This window comes from Gadus chalcogrammus, chromosome 16, assembly GCF_026213295.1.
Source record: "Gadus chalcogrammus isolate NIFS_2021 chromosome 16, NIFS_Gcha_1.0, whole genome shotgun sequence".
Taxonomy (NCBI): Eukaryota; Metazoa; Chordata; class Actinopteri; order Gadiformes; family Gadidae; genus Gadus; species Gadus chalcogrammus.
The window spans coordinates 18,214,598-18,226,211 of NC_079427.1; the positions used below are offsets into that span (position 1 = coordinate 18,214,598).

The 11,614-nt window shown below is 44.5% G+C and overlaps 1 protein-coding gene across 4 annotated transcripts; it reads right to left on the bottom strand.

The window, feature by feature from the left end:
* Nucleotides 1-2,592: 2,592 nt before the first annotated feature.
* LOC130405946 (cyclin-L1-like) lies at nt 2,593-10,483 on the bottom strand. 4 transcript variants are annotated; one of them, XM_056611281.1, is made up of 10 exons: nt 10,088-10,483; nt 9,794-9,868; nt 9,196-9,305; nt 7,498-7,618; nt 7,326-7,390; nt 4,950-5,049; nt 4,731-4,835; nt 4,379-4,632; nt 4,164-4,253; nt 2,603-4,072 (listed from the first exon to the last, which is right to left on the bottom strand). In XM_056611281.1, exons 1-10 carry the CDS (start codon nt 10,466-10,468, stop codon nt 3,610-3,612), a joined length of 1,764 nt encoding a protein of 587 aa, XP_056467256.1. In that variant the 5' UTR covers nt 10,469-10,483; the 3' UTR covers nt 2,603-3,609. The 4 variants fall into 4 exon arrangements, with proteins under 4 accessions (XP_056467259.1, XP_056467258.1, XP_056467256.1 ...); XM_056611282.1 differs by lacking the exon at nt 2,603-4,072 and having other exon boundaries at nt 4,160-4,253; nt 10,088-10,433; XM_056611283.1 differs by lacking the exons at nt 9,196-9,305; nt 9,794-9,868; nt 10,088-10,483 and adding an exon at nt 8,629-8,769 and having other exon boundaries at nt 2,594-4,072.
* Nucleotides 10,484-11,614: the final 1,131 nt, after the last annotated feature.

Consider the following 11,614-nt stretch of genomic DNA (forward strand, 5'->3'; position numbering starts at 1 on the left):
CAACATCGACAGCGTCTTTGTGGCACAGCAGTGCAAAATATGTTTTTCGCTCTGGGGACCTGGTTTGAAGTACCTCAGAGGTTTGAAGTCCCCCTATCTTTGCTTGCATGACAATTTTTTGTTTTTTCCAGTACTGTTTTTTATGGGAACTGCGCGAATTTTACCTGCATTTTACAGTATCTTACCACATATAACCTGCATTTTACCTGCATCTTATGTGCATCTTAAATATTTGACCAATATATAAACCTAACGCTAACCCTTTGTATATGATTTTTTATATAAATAATTTATTACATAAAGACTCAATCCATTTACAATGGTAACATAATTGAGAGGCCACGTGATGAAAAAGTAGGATAGATAATCCCCAAATAGAGCCATGTGTTTAAATGAGCAATTGAGGTAATGGCCAGGCCTTCGGAGAACTCACCTGTATCGCAGGGAAGTGGAGGTTTGGCATAGCGCTAAATCGGATACAGGGACAGCCTACCCAAAGTCTATGAGTTTGTATACCCAAAATGTATGTTGGATAGATCAGTCCACCAGCCTAACCAGTGGACTGTAGTAAAGGTTGCTTATCTATCCATCATACATCTAGGTAGAGACTCACACCTCTTGTGATGTCACTAAGGCACAGGGAAGGGCAGATTTTTAAATGGCCTGTAATGGCTTATCACACTCCCACATGGTGGTGAAATAGGAGCTCTTTAACAAGGGTAAAGCTGGGGTTTTATACGCATTTTTTCACGTATTCAGAAAAATGCAAGTCATTATCTGTTTTGCAAACCATAAAACAGGCCTTTAAACATCTGTTCATATCAATAGGCATATACTTGGATGTAAAGCAGATGCAGAAGCAAACTTTTAGATGGCTTTAGTTTTGGAATGGAAAACATCCATTAAAGCGCCCAGCCTCTTATATACTGGGTCAGGAGTGGAGGGGGGCCTGGAGCCACGTTGGAGCCTAAAGGATTGCAGGTTCACACATACACATATACACACACACACACACACACAGACACACACACACACACACACAAGCATACACACACACATATGTACACATAGGCCCAAATATGATCCATATTCCATAGAAGTGATCGAACAGGGGAGGTAGCCCACTATAATTCTTTGAGAGGAGTATCCTTTTATCCTGCTGAGGTTGGACATGTAAAAATCAAAAAATACCCATAAAATATACATCCTCCTCTGTCATTTGGCTCGCTCTTGGCTGACACACGCACACACAAACATATACATGCAGACATGCAATCACACAGACACACACACACCTAGAGATTCATAAACAAAAATGAAGTGAGATTTACCCTAGGAAATGCTTAGTTTTTGTCTCTGTGGTGTATTTGATCCCAGACCTGCAAGTCAAAAAAAAAACATTTACAAACTTCTGTCAACAATGGTGAAAACCTGTGTTTTACGGTATACAGAAAGTATGTGCGTGTGTGCGTGCATGTGTGTACGTGTAACTGGCTGTGCGTGGGGCCAGAGACGTGCGAGAGTCTTGATATGCATCATTCAGTGTGTTACTCAATCCTTTCGCCATGTCACTGATTATGCCTTGTGCAATTCGCCTGACAAGGCTGTCAAGTGTGTGTGTGTGTGTGTGTGTGTGTGTGTGTGTGTGTGTGTGTGTGCGCGTGTGCCCCTATTGGTGCAATTCTGAAAGGCGCCCCTTAGCATGCAGACAGATGCGGTCCTTTGAGTGTGACAGGTAAATAATGGAGTGGATGAGACGTTGTGAAAGAGGGACAGAGAGAAAGATGCATGATATAATGACAAAGTAGAGAGTGATGGAGCCAGGACAATGAAAGGAAAATGACAGAGTGAGAATGGTACAAAAGTCCTGACATCATTTGTTAAAAGTGGGTATGGGGAGGGAGGACTTGTTTACAACTAAACTAGGCTCTCTGGGATCCAGTAGGAGCCTATCCAGAGGATCTGAATCAGTTTTACTTCAGAATAATGTTCGTGAGTGTGGGTGGATACATCACCTTATAGTCTAACTTGGAATGCGCTCAGGATAACTTGAGCTCCTGACCCCTGACAGAAGATCTAAACATTTTCTGGTAGATTCTACAATGACATGGCTGGAATAATGATTCATTGCATTTGTGGTTAATCCCAGATATCGGAATGAATCTCGTTTCTAAAATCAAAATTTGGCAAGTCAATATGTGCACAATATTGAGCTTTAAGTGGGAAGTTGAACTTCGTTCCCTAGCCGTGTAACTGATCTTCAAAACTTTAATACACACAGTACTGTCCCAATAAAGTGACACTGAACTATTCTCTAACTAGAAAGCAATCTACTTAAATTAGTACATTAGGGAATAATGTGTCTTCATAGCAGGATTCTAGATTGCATCTTAAAAAGGCTTAAAGTACCAGAGCTCTTACCGGGTACCCATTCTCGTCAGACCCATTGAAAATCACCAGTTAAACCCATGATTACCTGCCAATTGCATGGATGCAGTGGAGCGATGGTCCCGTTAACATTGCCACGGCCAACAGTGCCCCCTCCCGGTCATAAGAGTTCAGGCTTTACACTCGCATTACAGATCTAGAGATAGTGAATCAGTTTACATTACGATCACTTTAATGTTCCTTCCTCGACCACCAATTATTGTGCACCATTTTCAGAAACAAGAGTCCTTACAGTGAGTCTTTTATTACTGAATTTAATAAAAAAATTCAAACATGAACATGTGCAGACTAAAAGCCGTGTAACAAATTCACAATTCTACAAGGTTTTTCAATCAAGTCTGCATCTTAAAAAGATATATAGCCTCTTACCCTAAATAACACAATTGTTTTGATTCTTTACAAATGTACACAACACAGCTATAGCCATCGCACATTTGTCCAATAAATTATGAACCAGAGAAATTCCAATGATAAGAATATTTTCTTTCCTGAATGTCCTTTAAATTGTACATTTTTCCACTGTCCGTTGCTTTAATAAATCAAAGCATTCACAATAATCCGGCTTTTTATCATCTTTACACTGTAAAATATATGGTTCCTTCAAGTCCAGTCCATTGAAATGGAAAATGAGAAAAATACATGAAAAAAACAAAACATTTGCATTCAAAAGTAGTATGTGGACTGGTACGTTAGGCAGCTCTGGGCCTGGCAGGCGAAATTAACGTTTCCATAATTCAACCAATTATCAATAATCAAGAAAATAAAATGACTCCTTTTCAGGACCTCCTGCCGCAAATGACATGAATTTGATCCACCAAAACGCGTCACCCAGCTTTACCAAATTATCAGCCACCACTGCCAAATATCAGCTATAAGGTGGTTGGTCGATCAGTGGTCTTGGCCATAGCAAATGCCTTAACCAGCACGTTTTGACACGTGGGATATACATTCAGGTTAATCTTGAAGTCCAATGCCTCGCATGTGATCAGGCCATGAACACTGAACCGCAGAATGATCTTAGGGTCAATTTGGCGCCCAGATGGTTTTATACTGGTACGTACACTGGAGAAAGACAAGCAGTTGCGTGACGCGGTGGTGGACCCTGGGAAACGTTTGACTATGTTTCCGCCAGGCCCCGAGACCACCCGTGTGGTGTGGGGCTCAGCGACGGTGCCGGCCGTGCCCAGAGTGCCCTCCGCCGCCGCCGCCGCCGCTACCGTGGTGTTTGCTCTTGTGGCCGCGCTCCCTCTCCCGCTCCCGCTCCCGGTCGTAGGAGCGGGACCTCTCGTGTTCCCGCCTCTCCCCGCGGTGGTGCCCGCCGCCCCGCTCGTGCTTGTGCTTCTTGGAGGAGGCGAGGTCCGAGGCACCTCGCTCCCTGTCCCGCTCGCGCTCCCCTTTGATGGGGGTGCGCGACCGGGAGCGCGACCGCTTCCTCTTGTGTCCCGAGCTGCCCCCGCCGCTGCCGCTGTGGCGACCGGAGACCTTGGAGTCGCTGTTGCCGTGGTGACTGGCCTTTGGTTTGAGGTGGGGGAGGAGCGGCGAGGGCTGGTGTCGCCGTGGCGACGGGCTGTGGGAGCGAGAGCGCGAGCTGTAGGTCCCCGAGCGACTGCGTCTGCCGTTGTAGCTGGGGAGGAGTGGAACAGGTGGTGAGACAGGGGGAGTGGGAGGGCGTGCAGGGAGACGGCGACATGGTCATAGATGAGGAACTGTCTTACTGTCTGCGGGGCGAGCGGGATCTGGAGCGGGAGCGTGTTCTAGAACGGGACCCACTGCTGTTCCTGCCGATCTTGGACTCTTTCCTTAACCTGAATTAAAAGACAGGAAAACATATCTCCATTTAGGCAAGTTAAAAAGTCGTGCTTGATTCAGCGACGACACACAGAATGGACAGAGTGGGCCGGGGAACTGCGTGGGCTGAGGATCTACTGACCCGTTGTGCGGGCTCTTGGAGACCTGGGCTCGGTTGTCCGGCTCCTTCTTCACAGGCTTCAGGGCTTGGGGCTTGGGGGACTTGTCCTCCACCGGCACCACGGCCGGGGAGCAGGGCTTGGAGGCCGGGGAGAAGCCGCCGAGCGTGGAGAGGGCCGGCGTGCCGTCGGCGTTCAGACCCTTTGCCTTGAGCTTGGCCTCGGCCAGGAACATCTTCCGCCGGTCCACCTCCTTCTCCAGGTGATCGTAGTTGGGCTGGCGGGGGGGGGGATCCAGGGTTAAAGATGAGGGACGAGGGAAGGGTAACAGCAGCTGGGAGCATACATAACGTGCTGGCGTGCTGTGGACGTTACCTTCTTCCTGGTGTACAGCTTGAGGGTGGTGATGCAGATCTCCCGGATCTCCTCCTCAGTGGCTCCAAACAGAAGGTACCAATGAGGCCGGGATGGAAGCGGCATCTGGGGGACAAACACAGCTTTGTTACCTTCCGCGAGTTGTCCGCTGCTTGTTTAAAATACAACCAGCAGGGCGAACAATGGACGTAAAAAATGTAAGATGCAGCTGCAACCGACCTGCAGAGCTCTGGCAGCCAAGTATATGCAGGCACAGGCGATGGTCTCGGCTTGAAACCGCACAAACACATTTGTCCTCAGGCAGTCATTCATGTAGTTCCTGTGGAGACAGAAGCACATACAAAAAACACATAGCATCTTTTCTACAGGAATGCCAGGGCTTTCATACCCAGTGGTAGTGGAAATATGCATTATTTTATTTGGGCTTTTTAGCAAATCATGATTCCCATAATGAGCTTGAGTGTATGGGCTTAGTCGCAGTTTTAAGTAACAGCTTGGCTTTGATATTTACCAATATCAGGGAGTGTTAGTTTGCGCCTCACCCTCACTTCATGTACTACCCATTAAAGTTGCTCACACATCAAATCATGAACAAAGGTTGCCATATTGGTTTCTGCATTGTGATCTCCTGAAGCCATTTTAACTTTGTCCTTTTCTCCATTCTCTTCCAAGAGCAACCATGACACAGGGCGTGTTCACAAATGAGAAGGTGAATTTGGGGACCCAGAAGAAAGAAAGCAACTTTCTATTCAGTTAAATGAAACATCCCTAACAACTCTTCAACATTAACATGCCTTGTATTGGGGAGCATGCAAGACTGGACAATACACTTGGACTAGTTTTATATCGACCTTTTGAATGGATGTTGCAGTGACAATAATGACATGCACATCAGGTCAGACAGTTTCAGTATGGAAGTAAGGGGAGGTAGAGATGATGCACATCAGGTCAGACTGTTTCAGGATGGGAGGGGAGGTAGAGATGATGCACATCAGGTCAGACTGTTTCAGGATGGAAGTAAGGGGAGGTAGAGATGATGCACATCAGGTAGGACTGGCATGTTTCAGTATGGTAGGCAGTCACGTGATAAAGCACATGACGCAATGGTTCACAGGTGGGGATAAAAGTAAGTGCTCAAGGTGGGAAACCAAAAACTAGTCGAACCGCCTCAGCAGAAGAACATTTATAGAAAGAGGCAAAGTGTCCTCCCCAACTAAAATGAAAAGTTTCCCACCCAGATGAAAACTGTTACAAAAGCAGCTGGACGTGTGTGTAAGTGGTCATTGAGGGTGGTAGATGAGTCACAATTAGTGTACCAGCCAAAATAAACGACATGGAGCCATGAACCGTTACTTGGTATCAGAGGGCTAACACAGAAGGGGGAGGTTGTGTGCGAGGTTCACACTTCACTTGAGCGCATGCACCAGAATGCCAATGCGCATCAGCGGTTTCATTCTGCCACCGTAGCATGCAAATCATTGACAATACTTTAACGTTACCATCAAGGGAATTCCTTACACATTTTCCAGTAACAAGATATGTTAAACACATGACAACTTTTTGATTTTGAAAAAAAAGGTTGTGGCCACATGGAACTTGCCATGTGTACACAAAGAATTCAGTTGGAACTCTGTTCAAATAAAAAATAAATATGTTGGCTTTAGCGGCTCATGAAAAGACTACTAGCGTGGCACTACTAGATCAAATGCAGTCGTTGGATTGTGATCTACTGCTGGGTGGGCAGGGTCCCTGGAGGCAGAGCCTGAGAGCTGGATCAGCCTGTAAGACACACACGTCTGGACACCACGTCAGTTGGGGAAATGACACAGTAAGCTACTGTATATTATTTAAACAGGTAACTGGTCAAAAAAAGTACTTCTCTTCTCACTAAGTTTACTTCAATTTTAGATGCAAGTAAACTAGAAAAGAAAGCAAGTATCTATCACTACAAAAAAAATGAAATATGCATCACAGTATAAACCTTCGTATCAAAACCAAAAAAATACAAATCCTTTGACACCCAAGAGAAAATGCGATGTTGGCAGTTGGGATAGGCCCTCCCCCTTCAGTGAATCTCGGCACTGGGATTGGCTGTCTGGAGAAGGGCAGCCAACCAATGGGGGGGAGCTTCCCGAGGTCATGTGGTTGGAGGAGGCAGAGTTCAGAGGTTCTTTATGTGACTTACCAGCATGGACTACCCTTTAATCAAAGAGTAGAGAAAAGGACAAAGTTAAATCAAGCTCCCTGGGCTCCATAAACAAAAAGACTTGCAGAAATAAAACCATGTAAAAGGCACATCTCAGAAGCATCAGGTTGGCAATCAAACAAATTGCACCATCAGGGCACCGGGAAATGGATTTCATGGGGGGGGGGGCTGATGTTGCGGGTAGACCTGGGAAAGTGACTGGTGGCTGCATTTTAAATATGTAGCTAGATGTTCTGGTGAGTCACGTTTCCACTGTATGGACGTGTCACAGTGCTGCGCCTTCATGTTGAAAATCTACTGAAAGCCCAGGTCTGGTAGCAGATCTTGGGCACGTGACGCGGGTTGCTGCTGTGGGTTGTGAGAGACGGGGGAACCGAGTAGGAACTTACCAGGCGGTCTGGACCAGCGTTTGGTTCTTCTCACATTCCAGGACTTGAAGGTACATGACGATGATCTGGGATGACACAAGCACGGGTTGTTGCTCACAAGACATCTCCACTGAGAGCCAATAATTAAACCGTTGGTGGGGTGTAGTGACCGGATGAGTGTGGAGGAGCTTACCTTGTGGGGATGCTTGACATGCACACAGAAGCCCAGCTCCTTCAGGACCCGCCGTTCTGCTTTGATGACTTGGTTTTTGGTATTTATGTAGTTCTGATCAAGTATCAATGAACTTGCACCCCTGGTTTTTGAAGGAATTAAAGTAAAAATAATATAAAACGGTTTCTCCCCCCCCCCTTCCAGCTTCAGCAGCATAGTAGGAAGTTAAGTGCCCTTTTGTTTTCTGTGACTCTTTCTATTTCCCCTTACAACCAACTCAAAGCGGGGAGGTGTCTATGGTTTCGTTTACTTGGGGGTTTGCTGACTCCTGTGGCTCCAGTGTTAATGTTTGGCGTCTGCCGACAGCTCTCTGCCTGTATCACCGTATGTCAACGCTTTAAAGAGAAATATCAATAACTCATTGTCAAACATATCCGAAAAAAACGAATCAGACCAATTAACAGTGTGTGACCGTTCTGATTCGACTCACATTTAAAAAAGGGACAGAAATTTCAATACAAGATGACTGGTTATTGATCAGATTATCCTGGATATTAGCCATGGTTCTGAATCAAGCAGTCATTGCCTACTTTCTTGAGAATCAACAGAAAAGTACAAAATATATTAAACAGTAACACTGTATTCAACATAGTACTAATGACAGTCTAATGACAAAATAAAGTTTAGACTTCATCCCACAAATTTATTTGTCTATTTTAAGTGAGATACACGGAGGATGATTTTTTTTACATTAGATCATATAAAAAAAGCTAACCAAGCTAAAAAGAAAAAAATGTACACCAGTATAAGGGATTCAGGGTTAAATCATCCTCACCTAACAGGCCATTTATAATATTATTCTGCCATCCAACATTCCTGAACGTACCAAAAAACTAAGCCACACGCCGACAATTAATTCCAATGTATGCCAAGATTGATATTTCTCTAAAAGCGATGACAATTGGTGAAATGGAAGTGTGCTCGTGTGGCAACATAATTTCCAGTGCTGGGCGAGGAGCAGCCAAACAGGGAGAACTACATTACCCAACAGCTGGCAGTATGTCTGACAAATACCCAAAGCATAAGACTGAGCCACAGAAGTCCTCAAAGACACCGGGAGAGGGGGGGGGGGGCCAAGGACCTCCGGCCAACCTGTCATCCCCGCGGCCCACAGTGGCTCAGCCCACGGGCTCCTCCCACAGGAAGGGGGCTGGGGTGAGGCAGAGGGAGAAGCGACACTCCCTCGCTCATGGTTTCATGCCGACTGCTTCGTCTTTACGTACCATTCCACATCACCCAGGCTTTGGTAAATGTAGCTGGTCGCTGTTAGTTGGTTGCAAGGGAAAAAAGAATCCACGTTAATGCCGAGATCGATTGAGTCGGGGCGATGTTTAATTTGAAGTCAGAGGCATGCCAATAAAGCATGTCTCATCCCATAGTGACTTAAACCATACGGCCATCTTTAGAAATATGCGTGAGGCCAATTTCAGGGTTTACTCATCACAGAAAACACGCTAGATATGTGCACAGAATGTTAACACGTGTGAGACCAGTGACGAGGAAACTGAAAAGTTTTGAAATGGTTTAGAGTACATGGATAAACAAAAGGGCACTTTCACAACAAAAAAAAAACGGTATTCCGTTTAGATAAATCAAACAATTCAAAATATCTCATACAACATTTTGAATAACCTTGTGATGAAATGGAAAGATGCTTACTTTTTGCCTCGCATTTGCCGTAGGTGATGGAAGACGTTGATCACGTCTCGTATCCGCCGCGGGGCTTCTTCTATCTTGGAGGCCAGGTTGACACAAGCCATGGCTACAATCTACAAAGAAAACAAGACAAATAGTCAGGGATGTCATAACCCTCCTGGGAGGACAGCATTAACATGTTTCGCAGACGTTTAAAGTACAGCGAGCGGGTCATTACTTTAAGATAATTACATGATTTTGTTCATTACACTGCCACTAAAAATTAATCAGTAAGTTGACCAAAAATGACAGATTTTGTAATCATTTCTTTGGTCAATAAAGACGGTTGGAAATGGAGTCCATAACAAAGGTCTGTTATTCAGACCTTTGATTGCTGTCATTTAACAATCACAATAGCGTATTAATCAAAGCCGTGTAATTATCCCAATTGTGTCTGTCTATGCATCTATATCTTTCCCTCTCTATATATAAATATAGATATATAACGGGAGTTAACATTTCTGCCCGGAACGTAAGCGTAACGTAAGCTAACAATACGTAGCTTGTATACACAATGATCTTCCGTGTTTGGGTGTGAATGTGTGCGTGTGTGGACGCTTACCTCGAAACTGTGCTTGACGAAGGACTTGGAATAGAAAAAGCGATGGAAGAGAACCTGTCCCGTCGCCATGGCCACCTGGAGAAAGACATGTCAGCGAGATATGGGTTATAGCTCGAGTTAACCTAATGTATCTTCTTACACAATAGACAGCCGCCATTTTAGTCCCACCACGCCAACACCAGCAAGGCTAAGCTAACACTAGCCAGCTAGCAGCCTCTCTCCCGTCGTTAAATAAGGTGGATGGGGATCTCTAAATCTGTCGAAAAAACCGTAGACGCATAACATGTATGTTACCTGGGGCAGCTTTAGCAGAATCCCCGCAGACTGGATGAGTTCACATCCCAGGATCCGAAGGTCGGTCTCCGTGTTGAGGTCTAGGCCGTCGAGCATAGAGGGGGTCGGAGAAAGCTTCTCCTCTGGAACCAGAGAGTTGTCGATCGCCAGGTAGACTTCAGAGTACACTTTATCACCGATGAGGATGCCATCGTTGTTTGTCGATGCATTAGAAGATGTTGAAACGGGATCCGCGGCCATTTCAACCAACAAAAGTGTTAGAAAAATCGGGCCGAAAAGCTGAACATGCCCCAAGCACGGAACAAGGCAGAACGATGTGCGGCGGCTACTGTTGGTGCGCCTCCGCCGAGATAAAGTAGTCCCGGAAACCCCCTGCTGCATTCAGTGGATTGCTGGTGGTGTCACTTGTTATGTAATCGTATTTAGATACGTATGCAGTAAATAATCTCAGCAGAAGTTTAAACATGACTTTAACTGAGACTTTATTTATATAAGTGTTCTTCCTATTATGTGGTAAGCTATTTTCGAGGAACTTTTGCAAAAATGTATTCCATTTTAGTATACATTTGTATTATACTTTGTAGTATACTTTAATTCCACAACGTTGTAATTAGAAAACATAAAATATTAACGTAGAACATTTAACGTAGACCCGGAACGCCATAATTAACTAGTGACGTCAATTACGGTAACGTTCAGACTTTTACGTACATATCCATCCGCAAATAAGAACAGCGGAAGTGACTCTATACGATTTCCGAGAAACAACCGAGTCATATCGTTGAGCACGTAACCATCAGCTCTGGTAACCATATTGTAAACCGTAACCCATGTGAACTGAATAAATAGATGATTAGATTTTATTTATTTGCTGCATTAAAAAATAGTTCATAACCTAATCCAAATACATGCATTAAGCCCCAAACAACTATTTGGATGGCAGTAAAAAAGATGTATGTATTGCCTTGATCATGATCACCTCAGGATCATCGGGATAATGAGGCAATACTTTCACAGGGCCAATTCTAAATTTTGCATGGATGTGAAGGAATTGTGTCGGCTGTTGTGGAGTTATGTTTCCAAAGCAGGTTTCTCTTTATTAATGGGAAAAGGAAATATGTGAGGAGACCCAGAGGGGAGTCTTTGTGTTCATACAATTGCCCGATTTCATTCTCCTTATTCTCTTCTTTCCCAGCTGGTCTATCCAGGGGATTTCTTCACAATAGCATGTTGTCTATAGATAAAGTCAAAAGCTCATCCACACTCTTTTTGTGACCTTGCTCTGTGAAGCTGCTATATTAAATAAATAATACTTGACTTACTCTCCAACATGCCAAATCTCAAAAAACAAGAAAATAGAAGCACCAGAGGCTGTGTTTATTCTGATATTTCAAACAAAAAGTAATACAAAAATTGAAATGGCTAATTGCAGGTATATTGAGGGGACTGTATTGACTATACTTACAGCTGTTTCCTATTATTGGTATACTTTGACAGCATGTTAATGTCACCAGTCTTCTCAGAAGC

Coding starts and splice junctions, on each gene's coding strand:
- LOC130405946 (XM_056611281.1), bottom strand. CDS start 10,468: ATGCAGCAGGGGGTTTCCGGGACTACTTTATCTCGGCGGAGGCGCACC. Junction 9,869..10,087: donor TTCTGCTAAAGCTGCCCCAG/GTAACATACATG, acceptor GTCTTTCTCCAG/GTGGCCATGGCGACGGGACA. Junction 4,836..4,949: donor TGGCTGCCAGAGCTCTGCAG/GTCGGTTGCAGC, acceptor TTTGTCCCCCAG/ATGCCGCTTCCATCCCGGCC.